Consider the following 25251-nt stretch of genomic DNA (forward strand, 5'->3'; position numbering starts at 1 on the left):
TAGAGCATATTTTACCAAAAAAGTAAAATGAGGATGTACTAAATCTTGTGGAATCACTACTTCTTGATTCTGAGTAATTTCAGTTGCAACACTCCACTGCCTATAGCAGAGCAGAAATCATCTAGTTATCAAAGCAAAAGCAGCAAAATCCATAAACGCATACCTGTACAAATAAAAATTTAGATCAACTCTTCCAGAACTCAACCTCTTTCAGAAACTTGTACCTTTAAGAGTGCAATTAGAGCCACCATAAAAAGCAGCTGATAGTCAGGCAGGAGGTCACCTGCACATTTTTTAAATGAGATTTTTCCACACAAGGTCTGGAAGTGACAATGATAAGGGCAGGTGCACTAAAAGCCTCTGGAGACAGTCCCAGCTCACTGCAGCTTGCAAACATCCCCAGAGGAATACTCTAGGCAGAGGCGGTTACCCTGGACCACCACGTACAACCCAAGGGCTAGACAGGGCTGTTTATCAGTGCAGAGGCAGCACAACCACATCCCCGCTTCCTGCGGTCTCCACAGCGACGGCACAGTTCCGTGTTCTGCCCACCCCTTTTCCAACCAAAGATGCAACTTTTAGCCGTGATAACAGTCAAAATCTGAGCAGATCTGGGGAAAGGGCACATGCCATTGTTCTCAGTCTTTAAAATATCAAATACCTGATAAAAAAATTAAAAAATTACACTTGGGGAGGAGGGGGGGATGGCGGGGGGGCACCGAACCCCTGGCTGTTTTATATGCAGGGTCAGAGGAGATGGCTAGCAAGACTCTGATGATATTCTAACAAGGAGATAGTGGTATTCCCTTCCAGGCCCCACAACAGGAATCTTGAACTGAACCCAAAATAAGCTACATTAAATTTAGGACCATGTCAATATGCAGCTGTCACTGATCACTTGGTAAAATCTAATAGAGACAGTAATAATATAACAACAACAACAATAATAATAATACTTCCCCCTTTAAAAACCTGACATCCTCATTTCAGTAGCTAGAAATGACTACATTTGTAGTTCTTTACTGAACATAGCGACTTGCCCATACCCTTTATAAAGCCCACACAACTGAGCCACACTGTATTTTAAGACTGTTTACAGTCACACAGTGGTACTACTGCTGTTACTCAATAGTCTGCTCTCATAGCTGCTACAAATCTCTAAGAGCTTATATTTAGAAGTCACAGAAGGTAATGACCCATATTGTTTACCAAATCACAACTCCTTAAAAATACACTCCTATATTATGCAAGTACGCGACACATCCTACCTTCCTAGAAACATGAGCTCACATCACTTAATATGATCGCAGAACAGAAATGCTCTTTGCAACACCAGTAAGGTATAGCTACTAAATATCAGCCCAAGTTCCAAATCTTCAGTTAACACATTTGTAGAAATTTCCCATGTAATTTACCTGAAAATAACTTCGCTGCAGATGTTGAAATTTCATGTGTAATGCAGAATTCTAATAGTCAATAATAAGAAATACACAGATAAAAGTTAACTGATTCTTAGTAAGTGTTAAAGTTATTAAATTTCTTTTATTAAACCCTAGTTATTCTTTTAATCTTGTTGAGGTCATTCATACCGAGCTATGGAGAACTTGTTATCAGGCACATAAGTAACTCACTCATACCAAAGATGCCACTCCATTTAGGTAAGCAAAGAACATAAGACTATAGCAAACTCTCACATTTTTAACCAGTCTGTTGTTATTTTATTTCTTAATTATTCCTCCCCTTCCTTACTGATACATTAAAAATTATCCATGTCCAATGAAGCTGCAGTTGGTCGGTACTCTCCCAAGATAAAAATCCTAAGCAGGGTGTTACGTACAGTTAGGCGACTGAATAACTGAAAACCTAAGTCACTACTTTCCCACTCTATGTCTGGATTCATGCACATCCAGACTTCAAATACTGATTAGCTTCATCTTTCGTTAACACCAGCACCCATCAGTCAGAGGGAAACTATGTAAGCGACAGAAATGCCAAACTCACTTTGTCTGTAATTCAGAAGGGATGCGAACAGAAATTCTAATCTATAGGATGATCAAAGACCTCCAAAACCTCAGAGGTGAGGGAAGTCTAAGGGTCCTAGAATCCATAGTCACAACTCAGCACGTCTGCATATACTAATTAGGATACAACACAGGAAAAGGTCAACTTCATAAAATACAAAGTGAATTAATACACAGTAACCTTGCCATTTTCTTTGATTTGATTATGTGTACACTGCCAGAGGAAGGCTTCATGTACTGCATTTTATTCATATCCACTTTGTCAAACATCTCTTGCAGAAAAAGTGTTAATCCCAAAATGCATTTATTCAGACAGAAAACTTAAAAATTTAATTGTATGTTAAAGAAAGCACAGGTGGCTTTTTTTCCTGTTGTTTTTGTTATTTTATTACTTCTGTTTCCTACTGACTGTATATTTATCAGTGTTGTTCAACCATAATATTTAAAAAAATTCCAAGTGAACAGTAGTCCTTGCACTTCCATTCCTCATACCTAACTATACAGCAGCCTACTACATCTGTGCCGGCTGAAGCCTCTCTGCACAGTTTGTGCTCCTGGCTGCCACGGGGCCGGGCTGGCAAACGGGCTCATCTGCCCTTGGGAGCAGCACCCCAGGGTCCCAAACACAGAGCCCCAGGGGCTTTCTGTGGCACCTGCTGCCGTTTCGGCTCCACAATACAGTTCTGTCAGGCAACAAGCAGGCCTTCCCAAAACTCTTTTGGAGATGAGAATTTCACCACTGGCCGATGCCAGGGCCAGGTAGTGATTTAGGGGTGGGCCACCACAGAGTCCTTGTATTGAAAGGAAAGTTCTCTTTATTAAATAGGAACATCAAAACACATATTAATAATGAGATTAGAAAGCTGAATCCACTCCTCCCTACCTTTGGGTGTGCTGAGGGTTCTTTGTGTTTGGTTTTAATAACAGTTTCCATGTTTCTTTTTTCATTGACAGGCTTCATAGTGACAATCCGTTTTAGGGGATTTAGAAAATAAGTTTTACAAATAGCATTTTAGTCTTTGAAGTCACACTTTCACAGATAGGGCTCTTCCAAACAGTAGTCTGTTAAGTGATAAATCTTGTAAGAGCTCTTGGGCAAACTCTTTGGAGAGTATAACTACACTGCTCCTAGGGAGTGTATTTCAGTGGTGCCGACTACAGCCTTCCTCACACATGGCAGTACAATTGAGAATGGGAGCATTTTCCTGGAAAAGATCTGCAGTCCTAACAACTTAGTACTGAAATGCATAACATTGAAGTGCAGCCTTTCTCATACAGAAGTATCAGCAACTAGTGAGCTCATTAATAACAGAAGAGAAAATAGAAAAGGGTGTTTTTGAAAAGCATCCTTTTCTATTTTCTCAAGACAAACGTCAAGATTTTTCTGACATTTCTTGAAGACAGTAAAATTGTTGTAGATTTGGATATACATATATATTTTATCAGTAATAACACAAGGTAGCACCAGCAGTACCATTAAGGAGGTAATGACTTAGTTTCTTTAAAACTTTTTCTGAAGGTTTTGTTTTTGTGGGGTTTGGGGGTTTGTTTTGGGGTCGGGGGTTTTTAAGCATTCCACTTCCTGGATAGCACGTGACATGCAATGAAATGGCCATGAATTCAACAAAAGCCAAAACACGCAGCAAGGATTTACATCCTAAATAAGAGGCTCACTTTCAGGACCAGCCACAAGGGGAATGTATACTGAAGGTTCCAGGTAGCCATCTATTGCTGCATTTAGCAATTCAGCACGTGCAATGAGTACGTTTCATTCAATTCAAGCACCGGTTGGGTGAAGACAAGGTTGTTTTGGTTTGGTCTTTTATTTGGGGTTTTGAGGCAGGGGGGGTCTGTGTGTGTTTTTAGTTTTTTAGTGGGGTTTGGGTTTTTTAAGAGAATCGACTGTCTTTGTGCCTAACACAGAGAAGCCCCAAAGAAAAGCTTTTTTAATTAATTTGAGTTAATTAGAAGGGGGGGGGGAGGGGAGAATCTATTTCCTAGGGAGAATCTATTTCCTAAGTTTCACTGTGAGCTTGTTCTGAATTTTCTGTTACGCATTATTCTTCCCTTCAGCCACGATTCAGATTGGTTGAACATCTGAATCTTCATGCATCCATCAACATCCATCTTCTCTTCTCTCAGTGTTATTTAAATATTTTCCTCTGTATTGGAGCTATCACGGTTCAGTACCTCCACAGAATTTAGTTTATATTCTTCATTTTCTGTGCTATTAACAAAGATATTAAACATTAGAACACATATAGCATTATTCCCTGGTTAGGCTTTTCCCAAAGCTCCAGGCTCATCCATTTAGCATTATTCTTTGTTTACAGTTGCCCTGCCAACTCTTTGATCATATGGCAGCATCTCCATCACAATCAATTTGAATCAATTTTTCAAGTAAGATTTCATGAAAGAGTATCAAATGCTTTACTAAAGTCCAAATATATTACACATTTACTGCATCCCCTTCATTCACCAGATTTGTATTTCTATCAAAAAGGTAATCAAGTTTGATGTGCCCCTCATGCCATACTTTTAACTTTCACATTTTCTAGCTAAAACATTCGTCACACTGTACTTGCAAAATGCAGAACCACTGTACATGCAAAGCTGAAAAGAAAGTTTTGTGGTCCCAGCGGTGGAGCAAACTTTACTGTGTGAGCACAGGCTGAACTCATTTAAATCTCTTCTCCCACATAAGATAGCTGTCCTCTCATTGTGATTCAGCATGTACACAAATAAATCTAGGGTGATTAAGCTGCCTTTGATACAATTTGTACAATTCTATATAGCTCCAAAATCCAAATCATAGAGCTGTGTGCAATCAACTTCAATACCCACTTGGCTCTGCATCCCGTTAATTTGAGACAACAAATGTGTCCTTTTATGAACAAACACACACCAGCTACGTTTTTTCCTCCCAAAGCCAGACATCATGGCTGCTTCTGAGGTCAAGCTGTGAAAACAGTGGAAGCAAGACACAAATTATGGATGGCTGTTCTCATCTGCTGGACTCTCTCATTCTTGGCTCTGAAATGCATGTTATGATGGCAAGGGAATCACCCTCACTCAGCTTCCACCTGGAGGCTTCTTCTTTGATTCAAATACAGAGATATACATGTTTACTTTTCAGCATGTATTTTGCACTGTTGAAGCAACAGGCTACAACCACTGGACAAAGGCACAGACTGGCTGCCCCTATGCAGGACTTTCATCAATACATCCTCCACTCCCCTTCTCAATTACACCAGTATAGACCATCTTATTTTAAAAGAATAAAGAGTAGTTGCATAAAGAATACAAGCTAAAGCTAATTGCTTCCTGAAAGCAACCAACCTTCTACATGAGCAAACCAAATTGGGCTTCAAGTCCCATTAAGTGTGAGGCAGATCCCCAGGTGGGACGGATGGGTAGATTACTGGGTACAGATTACTGGCTCTTCATGCTATGCTTTTCAATAAAAATAAAAAAGCAAAGTGATCTATGAGAATACAGTTCCCTCTGTTTCTCTAGAGCACTCGGGGTTCTCTGTCCCACTCTGCTCTAGCTCTTTCCTTGTGATCTCCATATTCAGGTGTCCTTAGCGAGAGAATCACCTCAGACCCACCAGTGGGACATCTCCCTTGTGAGAATCACAAGTTCATGCTAAGACATGCAAAGTACATGATGATGCATCAGCTGCTCCCTGCAGCAGAATTAGAATTACAAGAAAAAACAACCAGAAAACACCACTAACATGCTCGTTGGCCTTTAATTTAATATAGATTCCTCCTAGACCATAGACAGTGAGCCTTGCTCAACCGCAACACAACCAGACTAAGATAGTAACCTACTATAGCATTTTCTTTTGCTTTTACTGCTGTGAATCCTTCAGCGACAATTTCTCCTGCCACGCTGTTAGGCGGGAGTCATTTGCCCTCTCTGAAGAGCCGCTACCACACCAACACAGAAAGAGGCGAGCCACTCTGCAGCACGCTTGGCTGCGTTGCTGGGACAGAGCCTGGTGCAGTAATGCTCTCGTGCAGCAAGTGCTGCTGCTCTTCCTCGCTCTGATTACGGCTTCCTAGACGGCACACTCCACTCAGTGCAAGCGTTCATGCAATCAGATACTATTCCACTTGAGCACAGGTGGCAGGCTCCAAACCATGATGTCAGGCTTCCTTAGTCCTCACAGTGATCAGGCTAAATTTGACATCACTGCTAGCGATTTTCTTTGACAGTGCCAACACAGTACACGTTACCCTCTGTACTGCTCACGTGCCGGGGTGCAGCGCGAGGTAGCTTGCTCCTGGCATTCGAAAGGGGTTTTAGTTGACTACTCCAAAATAAACATGCAAAACCACTTTTCAAACTAGAAACGCTCTGATCAGCCTCAAGGATATAATTCCATTTCTTCTGCTTTTAAAACACTCATTGACGACATCTTTAAGTTGTCAAAGTACAAAAGATTAAGAAAGAAAACAACTAAACGTACTTCATATGCTTGGCATTGGTATCAGGGTTGAGTAAGGAGGCAAATCTAGGAGCAGAAAATCTTTGTAAACATACTGTCAGTCACGAAAAAAACATTTACAAATGCACTGGCTGTATTCAGCAGGATTAGTGATTAGGAGCAGAATCTTTGTAAACATACTGTCAGTCACAAAAAAAACATTTACAAATGCACTGGCTGTATTCAGCAGGATTATACAATTAAGGGACTTATAATGAATACAGTTTAAATCACGATGAGAACCCCTATTAAATGTAAAGGCAAAACAATTGTTATTTTAAAAGGCTTTAGCCCTCTACTGACAAAAAAAAATCTTTTTTTAATCTCTTTTTTTTTTGAGATACCTCCTTTAATCCTCAAATCACTAGAAAATAAACTACAGAAAAATGTTTAAGGTTTTATTTTATGTCTCTTGTTCAGACAAACCACACAAGATGTAGCAAACATGATCAGCATAGAAATAAAGCATCCTGCCAAAATTAGACTGGTCAGTAAATACAGATACTCTTTGTTTAGACATTTATTTTATGTATACAGAAGCTGAAGAATAGCTATGCCACAAAGTCAGGTATAATTTGGTTCAGTGCTCCATAAATACTCTTGTATTATCTGCAAGTGTCCCTGGAAGTCCTTTGCTACCCAGTCCTTGCTCCTGGAAGTGTCTTACTCGGAAATGCTTCCCAGCCCTTACGGCTACAACACCAAGCCATTTTAGTACCAGATATTTGAATTCTAATGAGGTTTCACTTATAGTCAGTTCCTCAATGTGTTATAGACTATTAAAACAGTTACTCACCACACTAACCCAGACTTCAAAGGACTAAATTCTAGGGAGCAAATTCTATTCCAAATGCCACAGACGTCACTAAATTTACTGACCCTCTAAAGGGGAAAAAATGATCCACACAACCCCAGCCCCAATTTCATTAGCACCAAAGTCTTGGAAGAAAGACTGCAAGACGATCCTCCCCTCTGATAGAGATAGCAGCTCCCCAGCTTAAGAGGGCACAGTAGCTGAGTCATCACCGCAGTTCCCCCATCCCTTCTCAGCGGTCTGTATCTATTCATTGTGTTGCAAATAATGTCACTCGGATATTTTCCTTTGTCAGCTCAGCTCCGATTTCAGCATCAGGGATTGTATCAGTAGCATCACTTCAGAATTTAACACTTCTGATTATTTTACCTGTTCCACTCTGTAACGCCACTTTATAGTGCAACATTTGTATTATGCATATGGCATCCGGGGTGATAGAGCTAATAGAAAGATGTTATCCACAGGAATAACTTTATTTAAATAAATTTACTGTGCTAATACAAACAAATTCCCCAAGCGTAGATAGATCACACAACAACATCTAATTCTGTGCATGGGAATTGAAGTAGTGATGTAAACATGATGAGAAAGAGGAAACATACATGCAACGCTGGTAGATGGTAAAAAGCAGAAGCACATCCTGACCAAACCACAAAAAGAGAATGAGGGCATCACTGTGCCAGGGCTCAGTGGATGGATTTGTGTTCCTTCAGTGCGTATTCTCCCACAAAAACATGCTCATGTGCTTGATGTGCAATGCCACCGTTATCATTGAAAGCATAGCCAAAAATATCACAAGAAAAAATTCCCCGCAGATGATGAAATAAATGAGAGGAGTCTATAGCATAAGGCGGACCCAGACAAATGCAAGGTTTGGGAACTGTTTCAATTAGGGTTTTGTTTTTTTTTTTTTTTTGTTTAATTTTGTTTTAAGCAGTGCTCCACATGTGGTAAATGCAGGTTTAAACTGTTCCAATTGGGTTTTTTTTTTTTTTTTTGTTTAATTTTGTTTTAAGCAGTGCTCCACATGTGGTAACCTCACATTGCTGCCCAACACTGAAATGACACATGGCCACGCAGTGATGCCTTGTGATAATTTGGCAGTTTCCAACCCTTGTTTCTAATCTGGGAAAAAATGCAAACCATTTTCCTAAGTAGTAGCAGCACTTGGGACCCTAAATAACACCGAAGTCTTTTTCTGCCTTTCTTGTCTGTCTCTTTAGATGTATGTAATCCGCAGCGTCTCTGTCATTAGTTTCCACCTTGTGGAAAGTGTTCTCGTTTTCATTTCTCCCACTGAACAAGTCAGCAGAGGGTGACCACTGATGTTTAATTACTGTAGCTCTATGATCAGTTCTAAACACACTCATCTTAGGATGCACCTTATTATTTCCTACCATACTTGTTTTCTGTCATCCTGTTAAATTAAGGATAATGGGGATTGAGTTCAAGCCAATTATAAGAGTGGCCTAATGAGTGGATTCTCTTTCCTCTACATTCCTTCCCCCAGTACAACAAAAAACCACCACCATTCCTATTTCTTACACAGATACTGCCTTTACTTCTACAGGAAGGATGAAATGGCTGCTGTTAAGCCTCATTTTCACCCATATGCTTTTTTTCTTTAGATAATACTGTTTTTCCTGGTACTGCACTGATACGTTTACCCTAAAGTCAGTAGAGTCCCATTTACTTCATAAATGTCCCACTCTTTTTCTGTTGTAACCTTTCATCCTTTGCTTCTAAAAGGAGTACTTTTAAGATCACCACCTTGTCATCTGGGCATATTTATTGGTCCTTGCAAATTCATGTTACACACTGCAATTTTTCCTCTTTCTCCAAATGCCAGGCTGACACTTGACCTGACTTTCAGCTCTAAATGCCTTTCTGCTTCAAGTTTTCTATAAGTGTTTACAATTTTCTGTTTTATTGCTAGGATCAGCGCACTGCCCATCCTTCATTCCGGACTGGGCAGCTGCTTCTGGTTGGCTAAATTTTAACACATTATCAAACATTAATTCTGGGTTTTCCACAAACCCAGTACTATAATGTTGCACATTTGAACCACAACACAGTTTCTTCTTGAGGATGCATTGTTAGAGAATCTCAGAACTCAAATTTTTAGACCAGTTTTTGCCTTTAATTCTTATGTCCTACTTTCCAGATTTCTGTAATAGGTTTTGCTCATCAGCTTTCTTTGCCTCACTTAACCTAAAACTACTAAAAATATGAAGAGTTTCAAAGCCTGCTCCTACTCTCTCATTAAAGCCGTTCTTCTACCATCTTGCTGCACAAACCACCTGTTGCTTCAGGTGAAAAATAAAGTGCCTTCTAAATCTCCTTCAGTTGTTTTATACATTTCCAAAGAGGTTCAATTCCAGTGAGATTTCATCTCTTCCCCCCACCCCAGTTTGCTTACCTTGTGGCTGAACCATGAATCGGAAGGATCTGTTTAGCCTCACACCAGAATTTCTAACTGATTGGTATCACGAGCATCAGCCTCTGCGCAGGGTGATCCACATCAGCTGGCTATTGCCAAGAACCTTTTCAAAGGTTCAGTACTCAACAGGGGAAAAGCTGAGTATAGCTTAAGTCAGAGCCATCAGCAGCTACAGACAGAAATTGAGAGCATATCTAAAACAAACTGTTGTCTAGCTAGCTTATACACAAAATTTATTTTTAAAAAATAAAGGAAAAAACAAGGTTTATCCATTGAAGGACTTGCATTCCCTGCAGAGATACAGCACAGATAGTTAAAAAGACAAAAACAACGGGGATGCCATAACAACAATGTTATGGCCCCCAGCAGCGTGGTAGCAAAGAAGTACAAACCTCCATCATCTCAGTCTTAATCAGTTTGGTACAAGTTAGACTGAACCAGCTGACACCTCTTCACTGGCACGCGGCCACTTCCGCGAATGGAACTGTTGATCTCATTACAGTTTCTAGTAAATTATAGAAGACACATGAATAGTTATCAGCACTACTGTGGCACTCGGAAAGGAAGTTAAGGGTTGGAAAGCTCTGGCCTCCAAGGAGCCCTTTCTCTCACAGAAGAGTTCCCATCACATCAAAGCTGGTAAATACTGCTAGATGTGGCAATAGTGACACAGACACTGACAGATTCAATTCTGTTTTGATGGCAATCCAAAATCTCTATCAGGAAATTAATCCATGCTAAAGAAATAAATCTACTCTCTTTAAGAGGTCACTTTATAATTAATTATAGTCCAGCTTTTAAAGCATTTTGCAGAGTGCAGTTCTCTCTAATATAATTATCTCACAAACTGCATTTTATGGCAAACCTGAATTGAAAAGTCTCGTCTGGAATGCCAACAGTGAGGCTACTTTAATATGAAACTTCAGTAGGTGTTTATAACAAATATTGGCAAAAGCAGGTAATAGAATACTACACAGCCTTGAGACAAAAATTAATGAGACAACGAACAGTAAGAAATTAAGAAGCTGGCATGTATTCTGTTCCAGAAGCAGAAATCATAGAATCATAGAATCATTGAGGTTGGAAAAGACTTCTAAGATCATCGAGTCCAACCGTCGGCCCAACACCACCACGTCCACTAAACCATGTCCCTAAGTGCCTCATCTACTCGTCTTTTAAATACCTCCAGGGATGGGGACTCCACCACTTCCCTGGGCAGCCTGGTCCAATGTTTAACCACTCTTTCAGTAAAGACATTTTTCCTCACGTCCAATCTAAACCTCCCCTGCCGCAACTTGAGGCCATTTCCTCTCGTCCTATCGCTAGTTACTTGGGAGAAGAGACCGACCCCCACCTCACTACAACCTCCTTCCAGGTAGTTGTAGAGAGCGATGAGGTCTCCCCTCAGCCTCCTTTTCTCCAGGCTAAACAACCCCAGTTCCCTCAGCCGCTCCTCATCAGACTTGTTCTCCAGACCCCTCACCAGCCTCGTTGCCCTTCTCTGGACACGCTCCAGCACCTCAACGTCCTTCTTGTAGTGAGGGGCCCAAATGACACAATCGGTTGTCTCTTAATGCCCGCTTTCATACAGACTGTAATGTTACAGACCTCGTTCAGGTGTCTGAATTATCACACCTAGTTTCCCACAGCAGAGCTCTTCAGTTGCCATCCCACGGGCCCCTCCAGCCCAGGCACAGCCCAACGGCTCCATGGCATGGGCAGCTCCCGTGCCTGGCACAGCCCCTCATGCCTCCCACACCCTCCCAACAACCCTAATTGACACACTCACCCCTGCCACTTTCCCCCAGCACAGTGGAAGGCATTGCTCAGCTACTTGGGAGATTATGGGGGCATTTCCCATTGCAGAGGGCTGTGTGTACAGCTAACGGAGAGATTTATCCACACCTAAGCCTTGCCCAGGACTGGGCAAACACATGGGAGGCTGGTACCAGCGTTACCTGGTAAGGCAGTTGAAAACCAAGCACCAGCTCCTTCCACTGCACACTGGGCAACCCTTCCCACCAAAAACTTTCCCATTCATCTTCCCATCTCACCCCACTCCTCTTCCCTATCATCCTCTTCTGTCTTCACCTGTGCAACCTGGGTTTTTGGTCATCTTTTTTTCCACCCACTCGCTCCTTCAATATTCGCTCTCTCACTCATCCAAGTTGGCCAGATCCTCCCTTTTTTCCTCTCCTCAAAAAGGTGATTCTGCTCCACCTTCACATGGAGTAATCGGAAATTTTGTTTTTTCTCAGAGAAACACAGCTCAAACAATTAGCAATCACCCAAGACTTCAATAAGAGTTCAAGTTAAACCTTTGAGAAATAGTCTTCCAATGGTATTCTGTTCCTCCTCTACCTTACATTAAAAGATCCTCCCTTGTTTTGCAATTACAAGCAAATTGGAAATAACGAATGAAAAATTTATTTTTGGTCTCAGTTGGAAATCCTGGACATTTCAGATAATTTTTTCTAAATCAGAACAAAAGATTAAACCTCTAAGGCTTCTAAGTCATATTCATTTCATAGCATTACACAATGGTAGTGTAAAATAGTAAATCAAAATCTCAAACATGAAACATCAGCTAAATTAGTTTAAAAAAACACGTAATAAAAATAAACAAAACAGTGTAACATTAATCAAAAGAAATGGCTATTATCAGAACAAAAACATTTTTTCATCGAAACACAAACATTCCCACAATGGATTTTTACCAAAACTGCATTTATCTTCTACCACTGTTTCGCAGGCAGAAAGACACTGTACCATTTTGAAAAGCTTCAAGGTACTATCCAGATTTCAGGGTACTCTAATCCACCCATAACACTACAGTCACTACACATTTAAGGTAAGTGTCCTTCACCTTGGTCAAATTCGCCCTTATCATGATAGACCTAACCACCTAAGCCAGCAGATCCCTGCACATACACACACTGATTTTTGTTTCTGGCGCTTAGGTCTTAATCCTCCCCATTTAGAGGGCTGAGCATGGTATTTACAAATAATCCATAGCAAGAAGTTTTAATCCACAACTTCCCACCTGCATCCGGTATTTCCTGGCTGCTGATTTGAAAACAAGGTATGCTGGAAATTTGTGGGCACAACTTTCTCCATGACTGAAACTGAAATTAAATACCTCTCAATGGGCATTTATTTTCTGTGAAAACTAACTCTTAATTTTATTATTTCATTGCAGAATTCAACTTTTATACTGCTTCCTAGCTATAGCAAACTAGGCATTTCTGAGAAAAGCCTCAATGCAAAATAGCATTTTAGGCTCTCTTTAGAGATTTTATTCACTCGTGACCAAATCAACCATATTTGAGTCAGAGATCCATCAGAATTAAGTCCCCTACTCCAAACGACCAAGAGGCTAGGTAATGGCTCCCTACCAGTTCCCCAAACACTCTCAGGCGTGCAGGTACTCTCTCCATGTACTCCAATGATGTTCTTTTACACAGAGGAGTCTACAGTTTGGGCAATAAATGACACTTGAACTAGAATCAGAAAAAGCTATCAGGTAACATAAGTTGCTTCATGACTCACTGAAGCCTTCTGGCTTCCTTCACAGAGACTGAAGCACAACAGACCACAGAGAAAATGACCAAACTCAATCTCTAAGCTCTGATAACAACAAAACAGCCATGGGGATTTCCAGCTAAGGAAAGAAGCCTAGAAGAGTTTCAGAGCTTGGCTGTCTCATGGTATTTTAATTAGATTGCTCTGGACCTCAAGTCACGCAGCAAGTCTCTGGAGCAAGCTGGTATACGGTTTTGACCTTTTTAGGTACTATCAATAGAATTCAACATCTCTTGCAAATGTGAATGAGTTGCTAGCCAGAATACAGATTTGATAAAAGATTTAAAGAAAAAGCCTCATAAGTTATTTGCAATAATTATGAAAAGTTTGTCAGTGAAGGTAGTAGCAATGTAAACAAGAACATCTTGGTAGTGGCCAACCCAGAAGACACACAAACACCATTTTTTAATACGACAATTAATACGTAGTGCTGTCTGTTTAGTATTAGTTCACACTGAACTACTGTCACCTAAATGGCACAATAAAGCAGCAATCATATATCCTATAACCACATACACTGATCTTCGGGATGGCCAGCTGTCCTTGGCCAGGTCAAAGCTCCGATTCCATCAATCTGGCTTATGGCAGTAATGCTTATTCAATGGAGATACAGAGTACATATGCTGGCAGTTCGTGTCTACAGGATCAGAGCCCAGAATTATTTTTATGAGAAGTATTTGACACATACTTACCTAGCCATATAAATAAAAATGGCACCCAGATTTTAAATGATGGACCAGAAATATAAGACTACAGTAGCTAAAGAGGCAATTTAGAACAACAGATATTATTATAGAAATTCCACTAATTCTGAAAAAAAAAAAGCTGTAGTACAGAATCTATGGTTTCAAGATGTAATTCCAGAAAAATACTAACTACAATCTGAATCTAATTTTATTTTCTATATTCAAATTTGGTTGAATACATGCTATGAGTATTGTCTATTAAAAAGCCTATACAACAATTTTCTAAATATCTCATTTGCAATTCTGCTCTGTCGTTGAAAATTTCTAGTACTGCAGGAGCTGTAGTACAGAATCTATGGTTTCAAGATGTAATTCCAGAAAAATACTAACTACAATCTGAATCTAATTTTATTTTCTATATTCAAATTTGGTTGAATACATGCTATGAGTATTGTCTATTAAAAAGCCTATACAACAATTTTCTAAATATCTCATTTGCAATTCTGCTCTGTCGTTGAAAATTTCTAGTACTGCAGCTGCAAAGGCTGCTAAATCTGCCTGGTTTTCTGACCATTTGCAGTTACACACAAAAATACTTGAGCTGCTGAATTCTTTCGGTCATATTTCTGCCAGATTACAGACACTTCTGCTCAGTCCCCCACCCCTTTCTCATTGTTGGGGCTTTAGGTTACGTAATACACTGTGATGTAACATATTAATATGCAATATAACCAGATGCCACAGAAAGTAAGATCTTGTCAGAGGTATGCAGCACTGCAAAGGATATTCTCTGGCTGCTGTTCGTTCTGTCGTCATGTGCCCATAGATTACACTATATGTTTGCTAAAAATATGAAGACTTTTTTTTAAAAAGATGCTTCACTAACACAACTATAATCTCTTCTGCTCTGCTTCTTTAATCCCTGAAGATCTTTTTAATAAGCCTCTCCCACAGCAACTGATTAAAATCCACATCTTTCGTATCTTTTGATTACAAGAAATAGCTCAAAGAGTAGTTCATATAAAGTGTTAGTAATTATGCTGAAACTGCATTTTAGCAGACTGTTTCCTTTGATTTATTTATTTCTGGATTCCATGAACGAACATAGTAGGCCATTACATTACAATATTTCAGCATCAACAGGAAATCACAGTCCAGTATATGATTTACTGCATGACAATTCTAGTATAGGAACAAAATAAGAAATCAGCTATATCGGTGTTATTAATTACAAAGGAAATTACCTTGGTACAATCTGAAATTCACTTAAAAGCATGAATATTTACTACTTATGATAGGTAAAACCATAACTCCCCCCATTTCAGGCCTTAGGTCAAAAAATAAACAATTCAAAGTTAAACTTAACATGAATCATCTGTATTTAGGAGTAGAATAAACTTCTCTGTGATGCAACATCTCAGCTTTCTGTTAAAGCATCTATTAAATGCTATTGTGGCTCTTTTGTATGACATAAGTCATTAGAAATTATTTTTTTTACTACATGCTTTTGCAGTCCCTGCTTCAGTTTAGAAAACTCCTGCAGTCGCACTGGCTGCAGAACGGAAACTGCCAGCCAGCAGCACAGCCAGAGGGCGCGGAGCAAGGGCTTCGCCCGTGCTCTGCTGAGACTTAGTAGGAGACTGTCTATGAATTAAAAGGACGAGGAAGGAATGAGCCCTCACGACAAGGAGTGATAACAAAGAAAAACCTAGCCCTTTGCTGTATCTATTATTTCCCAAGGCCTTCTGAAATCGCAATCTCCAAATAGAAGCTACGCACATAGGAGAAAGTTACCGAAGCCCAGAGTTACAAGTCCTCATGAAGTGCAAAATCACTGTCTTCTTCCAGAGGAAGATGAATACCACAGCCGACACTTAGTCCTGAATGGATGTTCTACCGAAACATCAGGGAGACGTGTCAGACAGAACTGAGAACATTCACTCAAAATGCATCATTTACCGTACAATTCTTCTGTATTAATAGCTATGGAAAAAGTACAAGAGAACAAGTTAACATCAGCAGCCTTTCCCTCTGTGGCCTTCCCCTTTGCTCCTTAAGCAGGTCCAACCTAGCTTCTCCCAGCGCTCCAGAAAAATGTCACCTTGATTGGCATCTTTAGGATGCCAATTCCTTGTGCAGCAAAACAAGCTTCATCAAATAGGTACAATTTAACATTAAACTGAAAAAGACTGAAAATTATAAACTGTAAATACATACAAAGTAAAGCAAGATCATAAGACATATTAGAGATTGTTAACTCAAACTTCCTTGGTTCAACAACTGAGGGATGAATCTCACAGTGGAATCCACCACTAATTATCTGAAACCTAACAGGAGCTTAATACGGTCCAGGCTGCTCTAACTTCCAGCATTACATGTCTTCCCTAGGATTGCCTGCACTCTAGCATAAATTAGTCTAATCCAAACAGTCTGCAGAGTGGGGACTTGTTTCCATTCTCTGGTTCCAAGGTAAACCCTTCAGCATTGTTAGGTAGGCAGTAGAGAGCAGTATTAACACAATTACACACACAACCCAGGGTTATCTGCAAAAAACCAAACCCTTGCAAATCAAGTAATGTTTTGGATGTCTGTGGGTAATCACGAGAGAAGTCTATCACGCAAACACCTCACTAATAGTTTCCCAATCTCTGACCCTCATTGTGAATTCTGTTGCCTTCTCTGACTTTGTGCAGGTTATCTGGCAATATCAAGAAAGGACTTTTAAAGCAGTTCAATTCACGCACATGAAAATGTCACTTCTTACCATGGTTTATAGCTCAATTTTTGATGAAAGAATAGGATTTTGAATAATTCTAACAACTCTGAATCTACACATTAATAACTCATGGCCAGGGCTGACTAACCAACCCTGTATGTCTCCAAAGAGAAGCTCTGCAGTACACAGCTGAAGCGTGGCTAGTCGTTTCTTACAACACAACCAGGAAAAAGGGCAAAGTGACCCCCATCTTGGTGACCTCGCCTCATAATTAAGAGAAGGGTAAATTCTATCAGACTCCTGGTAAACCTTTGTACAAAAAAACAAGTCAGGCCACCTGAAATTTAAATGACATTTTAAGCATTTGTAAAAATAATATGACTTTTCATGCTTAATCAAAACTGACAGATACTTTGACTGAATTCATTTGCTAATAGCTGATTTCAAAGTGATAAATCCGTGATCCAATTCACAAAGTGAGGTGATATTTGTGTCTTGTTATTACTTGTTGACCCACTGTACAAAGTATTTATGCACAGTTATCCGCATGATTGTTCCTGTTTAATACTTGACTTCTCTTCTGAGACTACCAATCAAGTTGTCAGGGTCGTGAGGTTTGTACAGGTGTCCTGTAAAAAACTAGCAAGCAGTATAAAATACCTACCACATTTCTTACAGCCACCTAACAGCTTATGAGGTGGTTAAAATTTGACTGATGTAATCAAATTGAAACCTATGACCTAGTGTGGAGGAGGTTCTCTATCTCATTAACAGTCCCCTGGAGCAGCTCCCTAGTAGAAAAACATTTTGCTTAGTGCCCTCTTTCTCAAATAGTTTTGTCACTGAGCAGGGTATTTCCATCAATATTATGTGAGGCTGAAATAACAACTCAGTGAGGGAGAAACCCAAAAGAAAACAAGGCCAAACTCAATGGGCCCTGCAAAACAGGCTGCACAGTTATTATGAATAAAATTCTCTACTAATGAGTTTCCAAGTCTCTATAAAATCCCAATATTTGGCAAAGAGCGTTCCATTTCGCATTTTAACATCCTCTGGCATAAACTGTCATGCTTTAATTAAACACAGAATGCAAATCACATCCCCAGGAGATGATGCCTCTAGCTGCTTCTCTTTCAATAAGCCAGTACGGAAATCAACCACGGCAGTAATGTAGCACAGAGACCAGGGCAACTGTGCACCTCGTGGGGCTGCGCTTCCCAAACGCCACTCTGAGGGGCAACTCCTGAAGAGTTATTGGAGACGTCGCTTAGAGCCAGGCTCCCTGTTGGCAGGCAGGAAGCCATCCGTCTCTGCTGTTGTCTTCCTGATCGGTAGGCTGCATTTGCTGGCAAACGCGAGACAGCTTGATTAGCTAGGCTAGTCTTACACGCATTTCATTGCCTTCAGCTCCAGGGAAAAAAAATCCGTACTCTGAGGCCTTGTCCACACTGCAGTTCCCCACAGGAAAGCCCCCACCAACCTTGGGAAACTACGGGAGCTATCCTACATAGTGCAAATAGCAGACAACACTTTGTTCATCTACCGTTTAAAACTACCCTTAGTAGACAACAGCATGTAAGAATTGCACTTCCATGTAAAGCCATTTTGTCTGGTGACTGACTACCTCTCTATCGGGAAGCTAAGAAAAACATAGACACAATGTGGAAACCAAAATCATGCTAGCAGAGAAAGATTGTGTACTTCCAAGTATCGTATCAAGATATTCAATACACCTTCATTTTCTCTCGCCCTCAAATCTACCAACTCCGGGAAGTCAGACATGTTTTCACAATAAATGAAAATTGAGGATGGGAATGGAACCAAAATTGTGTTTAGTTTATCGTACATGGGACCAACCAGAATTCTTCCAAGGCTACTTAAAAAAAAAATATATATAGCTAGATACAGCGTCCACATAGGCAAGATTTGTTATATACATCTTAGGAAAGTCTCTCTTCTGACAACAGCTAATTCAAATATCAGATTGTAAGTGTATAACACACTACACACAGTACTGGGAATCCACTGTTGAAGAGTCCCCTTTGACTTCAAAAGTGATTTCCGAGACCTAGGAACTCTGTACAACAGCAGGAAAAATCCTCAGGAGTCTTTCGCATGAAAAGTTCGTACAAGATGACTGACAGAGGTGTGAAAGGTACAACTCGTTCTACAGCTCACACCATAGAAAACAGATAGGCAGACAGAGGGTATGCATACATTTTAAAACATCTGAAGCACTGTATTCTAGCATGCATTTAGTCTTTGTATTAAAAAATGAAGCAAGGAAAACCCACTCCACATCCACATGCATCTTTCTAGACAGACTGCTATTCAGAATCAGTATTCTGTGCTGTAGAGCTACAACATACCTAACTCCCCTGTCATCATCAGGAATTATTTTTTTCCCCAAAATTATTTTTTAAATCCAGATTCTGTATTTAGCGTCCTGCATGAAGTACCTGAATGCACAAAACTTCATCTTTCTGCAAGATGCCTTTACATCTCTCAGGGGGTCAGTGCCATGAGGTAATTCAGCATTTCAGAATTTTTTCACAGGGCAGCAAGAGGAATATTTCACTCAGGCATCTGTGGCTGTGTGCGCCTTCCTTCGCACTGGGAAAAAGATTATACAGTTTAAGTAAAATACAGAAGAAAGACTCTATGTTTAGACAGGCGTGTCTATGAATGCTAAATAAGGGGGGATGCTCTGAAGCTGGTGAAGTTCTTGGAATTTCCACACTGGCCATACAGCATACATAACATCAGCCCAATATTAATGAGCCAGAATAAGGAGACTGGAGTGCCTACGTGTCAGAGCTTTCTTTAATGGCTAGGCAATAGAACTATTCCTCAGGTCAAGACTCTTTTCAGGCAAAGAATCAGCAAAAATTGAATGTATTGTGATGGATATATCCAGGCTCTGAATTGCTGTGATTCTAAGCAAATTATTACTTTTTAAATCACAGTGCAGTTAGCAATACTGGAAAATAGGCAAAGTTACTCTTCCAAATTAGAGCACTCATCACTGATGTGATTTTGGACAATCCTGAGCCTAAAGCTGTTGTGGATTTCAGTAAAACTGCAGATACTTTGCTCCTCAGGGCAGGGGGCGGGAGGATGACGGGACAGGACACAAAACAGCAGCAACTTCATCTAGAGACAATAGGTTTCAGAACCTCTCTGTGAATCCTTTGGCCTTATATAATAAGAATGAAAATCCCTTCGAGCCTTTCTTAGGTTTCTTTTTTCTTTCACCTTCACTGAGGTCTTATTTCCCTGCAAAGCAAAAGAACCATGAATTACCAGCAAACAAAAATATTTGCAAATGCTAATGTTCAGGCACTCCACTAGCAGAAACAAGCACGTACCTTCTCCAAGCATATCCAAAATCCCTTTTGGGTGGTTATCAACACAACTCCGCTCTAGTGAGTCATGAAAAGAGACCAGTTTCATTTGCAAAATGCAAATGCTGATTCCAAACAACGTGACTGTACTGACATTGTTACACACATGCACTACTTAGAGCAAATAATTGCTATTTCAATATTTAACTGGGATATAACTGGGATATTATACATTTGTTCATACAGGTTCTGATCTACCTTAGAATTTTCCTAGCCAAACCAAAGGATATCCTACACATGTGCATGCACTTTTTAAACAAATGTAATCTTTTTATTTTTAATTTATCATTATTTTACTGAAATAAAATACCCTACCTTATTCTGTTTAAATACTTAACACTACTTTGAGAGAAAACTAGAAAATGCATTAACGCTAAGTCAGTTCCTGGGGCTTTGTTTTATGCAATCCCTAGCTAAAATCCAAAAGAAAAAGCTGGCATGCTGCTTATTAAAGCCACTTACAGTTCAGTTCGTTTTCTCTAGGTGATGTATGTATTTATTCACATTGTGCTGTCACCTTATGGAGGCCTCGCTAGATAATCACTTAAATTTATCTCAGAATAACAACAAAAATAGTTCATGTTTTACTTTGGTTTTATGAGTTTACACACATGTTCCAAAGCAACAAAAAAGTCGTATTTTGAAGGGAAAAAAAAAATTTTCTTCCCCTCCAATTTGGCTCTTTTCCTACCTGCTTGCTCTTGCAAAATACTTAGCTTCTAATCAAAATAATGAAAGCAGGGCTTCTGTGCTCAGAGGTTTTCATTTGAATAAGCAAGGCAATTTCCATTTAAAATGTATGTTCTGTCATGCTTCCACAAAACAGAAGAGCGTCGTTTCTCATTTAATGCAGATGCCAAGTTATCCAAGTTCTTGTACCCCTCCAGAAAAATCATAAAACCATCTCAGCTTGCTCACTGCTCAGCACAGCTAGCTTCCTTGTCCGGCCTGAGGTTTGACTGCAAAGTTTAAATGCAAAGTCTGCCCAACTCCAGGTTTCTATATTCCTAAGTCTGACTTGGCATATGAATTTCCTGAGGTTGCTGCATCTCAGGTTCTTCCCTCACATTACTTTCCTCATACAGGGGTATTTATGACCCTAAAATTTGGTACACTTTGATATAGTGAGATAAAAGATGTGGAGTACTGTTCTTACAAAATCAAGCTATGCAACAGCCAGCTTTGTCAGTTGTGCAACATCTTCTCCACCCGCTCATCTTGTTGGAAGAAATAATGCAGATATTGAAGTGAAACTACAGATCAAAATTTCATGCTAAAATTAATTTTTTAAAAATATTCTTAGAAAACCTCTTCTTTAAACAGCATGAGCAACTTGGCAAAGAGTGATTAATAAGTCAGTTTGTTTCATGGTGTAAATCTTTAATTTCATTTGCTGCCCTTGTTACTCTGACCCTAGCAACAGTCCATAAATATTTAGGTAGCTTTCCACCAGCATGCTTTCAGCTTTTGAATACTAATGCTAGCTGTAGAGAAGAAGAAAAGGAATCGCTGTAATGGACCACGGAACTAGCTGTGAATATCTAACCTGCTGTTTGTAAGGCATCCTGTTTGCTGGAATTAAAGCAGTCATTACTAGCACACAGGAACACATCACATTCTTAATGAATTGTGAGGCTGTGTTGGGAAAATAACAAATATCTTTACCTGAATAAGCATTAATGTTGTAACAACCAGGAAAAAAAAAAAAAAAATCAATAGCTGTATAAAGCCCAAGGCTAAGAACAGAAAAACAAGACCGGCATGCATACAGATAACCTTACCAGTGAAGAAATCAAAGAGATTCTGGTTTACTCTGCACCTCATCATGGTGCCTGACAGATTATCAACAACTTTAAAAGTATCCTTTTATATAAGCACAGTCAAGGCCCAGGGACGTGACCTTTTACTACCTATATTCCCCCATCCTGCAACACCCCAAGCTCATTAGACTTCAAAGAATCGATTTTACAAGACCACTCTTGGCAAAGCAGTGGCGTGCAATAGTGTGGTGAGCCTTCCCACTGCTCCAGCCAGGAGAAACGCAAGCTTGAGAGGAGAGTCACAGAATGCCCCTTGTTCCCTTGGTCAGCGGATGCAGCATCCCCATTCAGTCTCCAAGGGGACAGGGTCATTCAATCCATGAAGAGGTATTTCCCTGCCAGCTGGCCAGATCTGGCAGAAACACCAGATGTAGAAGAATTCGTTTGCCATTCCCAGCAAAGAGAGGTGCTGAGCATAAGTAACCATTACTACTGAAAGAGCAGCAGTGGAAAAGTTGCCAAAATTTGTCTCTACCTCGTTCCCCGCCTCTGCTAGGAGCCTTATCTAGGCTTTAATTCCTTCTTGTCTCCACTACTGAAATTGCCTTAAAAATTACCTTGTTACACTGCTATGCTTTCAGAGCTGCAGCAAGGAGTTGAGAACACTGCAGCACAGCTCTCCTTGCTCCAGAAAGCTCCTATCACTTCACCTTGAAAGTCAAAACTACCCTCCTAGCTTTAGATGCCATCTTTTTATTTTTCCTGCACATCCAGACCTAGCCCCTTCCTATGCTCTGCTTCTTTCCAGGGGCTATCCAGAGTGGAGAATCAAGTACCAAGGACTTGTCTGTCTGTGACATCCACTAGAATTCAGTAAAAACTCCATTCCTCTCTTGCCTTTTCTTTTTAGATAATTCTTTTGAAAATATACTGTAAGGCTGAATGGAGTGAGGAATTGGGCTCCGCTTTGTACAAAAGCAGAATGGTAGCAGAGTCTAAAATTTGACTTAAGAGTCACCGGAGTGAACTATGTTGGTGCACGTCCTCCCAACTCCTCAATTTCCTTTTTCCCTGGGCTGAAAACTGAAGTCTCTGGCTGCTGAAAATGTATGAGTAATGACAAAGCAACAAGTCTAACAACATTAAATCAACAAGTAAAATGAAACTATTTTCTTCACATCACATTAAAAAGCATTTGCACATGTGGAAATTACTCTTCTCTGCAAGTAACAATCACACTGAGTTCATATTCCGGCCTCTGCTATAAGGCTCAAAATTGACATGGCTTGGCTAACCTATACCCCGCTCCCATCCCCCCACCCCCCATTTCTTCTTTTCTCAAAAGCAGAATGTTTTTGTTTGCAGCTTAAAAATGGGCATAAAAATCTGCAAATTCACTTTCTAATTCCTCTTCCAAACTGAGTTAGCAGGTTTCTGCAACATATGACATAGGACTGTAGTTACTAGCAAGAAGACTGTTCCCTAAATCCTTTTGACAATTAAGGCTATTTCTCACTTTACACAACCATTTCCTCTTTAGACTGTATTTTAAGCGACTCTCTCAAGCCCACTACAAGCTGCCAAGCATGCCGTACTGGGATATCATTTTATTCTTGGAGTTCTGCGGCATGAAAGCAAGCGAAGCACACAGCAGAGCTCACAAACTGTATGGCTCACAGTAAAGAGAAGTAGGCTATCTTTACCATAAATTTCAGTCACCACTGAGATAACAAGTACCCACTGAGCAGGGCAAAGAGCATCAGTAGGCTGGAAGCTTCGTTTTCTTATTCAAGTAAAGGACCTCTGTTACTGCCGCTGGATTGCAAGTTCTCTTTGGAAGGCAGAGTTTAGCAGTAATGTGAACAGCTGTTATTTGCTATATAGTTGTTACTAAGAGGATTTTCATTAAAAAATTTTTTTCCTTGTAAAATGAAAAAGCACTTAGGCACTATTTCTCAGAATACATTGATCCAGATGAAAAGCACAGCTCCTAAATAGACCAGAGCTTCAGAATCCTAACACGTATTTTCAGAACATAAGCCTCTGATATTTGAGCACAAAATCACCTTCCAGTGATACATCTTCCCTCCAGTATTTACACCTAAAATCAGGGTCTGAAACCCACTGCTGTCTAAAGCAAAATTCTTTTCAAAATTAACACTGACCCACGGCTTCAGGGTCTCTAAGCTGCAAACTATCTACTCAGAGTAACAAGCTTATACACACAACCACTAAAAAAATTGATAAAGTAATCAGTAATTACTGAGCCACAAGCCATTTTCTTCAAATACTGCCTGTTTAACCAGTTTTCAAGGAGATTTAATTAAAAATTGGGAAGAGTTCATAGTGAGAATTTTTTCACCTTGAAGGGCCTAAGAAGATAGTAGACATTAATAATAGTGTCAAAACACAGTAGCTTCTTAGTGGTGTGTCATTCAAAAAGCACTCTGCCCAATTGTTTTCAATCTTTGCTTTCAGAAGTAACCCAGCCGTTATCAGGCCCACGCAAAGTTCCTAGCAAAGTATCTTTAATATAAAACAACATACCTCCATTCAAAGCAGTGCAACTTTACCAATTTAGATGTCTCAATCCCCCACACCAAAACCTCAACCTTCTTCAAAACCCCTAAGCAGATACCTAACAAGTACGTGCGCGCGCACACACCCACCCCCATCAGATAAGGCATTTTCCAAAAGCACACAAATTCAACACTTTGTATTCTGAACACACGTAACATCTCTGCCTTCAGCTTTCTTTGTGCAAAACCAACAGGGTTTAAAACCCCACGGTATGCTGTCATTTTTCTTATAAAGATTTTGGCAGTTTTGCTTTTGCTAATGCAGACTAAACATCCTTTCAGTATCGTATTCTGAACACTGAATTGGCAGAATTAACTGTGTGTAAGTGAAGCCTGCAAGTACTGTTATTCAAAAAAACTATACGTATGCTACAAAGAAGTTTGTCAGAGAAAGAGTGTCTTTCAAGACGGTTTCCTTTTACCCACACTTCTTCAAGATTAGGAATCCAGCAGCACTGGCAGTGCGGATACAGAATGTATTAAGCACTTCATCAACAACATCAGCTCAGAGGTGTCAGCGGTCTGGCTGAACTAGAAGGGAACTGTATGTGGAAATACTCACAAAAACCTGCACTTAAAGTACTCCTGCTGGTGCGCGACACAGCATGGGGAAGTTGCACAGCTTCTGCTGTGCTGATAGAAGTACTGGCTTTCAGGCAAGTACTTAAAACAAGGTCTCTTTTGCTTATCTCTAGTGACATTTAAAGAGAAATTAAGGGCGCCAGGATTCTTTTCAAAATGCGTAGAGGGAATT

General features: G+C 40.0%; 1 protein-coding gene across 1 annotated transcript in view; it reads right to left on the bottom strand.

Annotated features, from left to right (window-relative positions):
* The window catches only part of GRID1 (glutamate ionotropic receptor delta type subunit 1), a 580739-nt gene that overhangs the window by 382908 nt on the left and 172580 nt on the right, over positions 1–25251 (bottom strand). Inside the window, exon 4 of the mRNA XM_019470222.1 lies at positions 16713–16736. Coding sequence (XP_019325767.1) covers positions 16713–16736 — 24 coding nt within the window. The remainder of the gene's footprint in view (positions 1–16712; positions 16737–25251) is intronic.

This window comes from Aptenodytes forsteri, unplaced genomic scaffold (genome assembly GCF_000699145.1).
Source record: "Aptenodytes forsteri isolate BGI_AS27 unplaced genomic scaffold, ASM69914v1 Scaffold106, whole genome shotgun sequence".
Lineage (NCBI taxonomy): Eukaryota > Metazoa > Chordata > Aves > Sphenisciformes > Spheniscidae > Aptenodytes > Aptenodytes forsteri.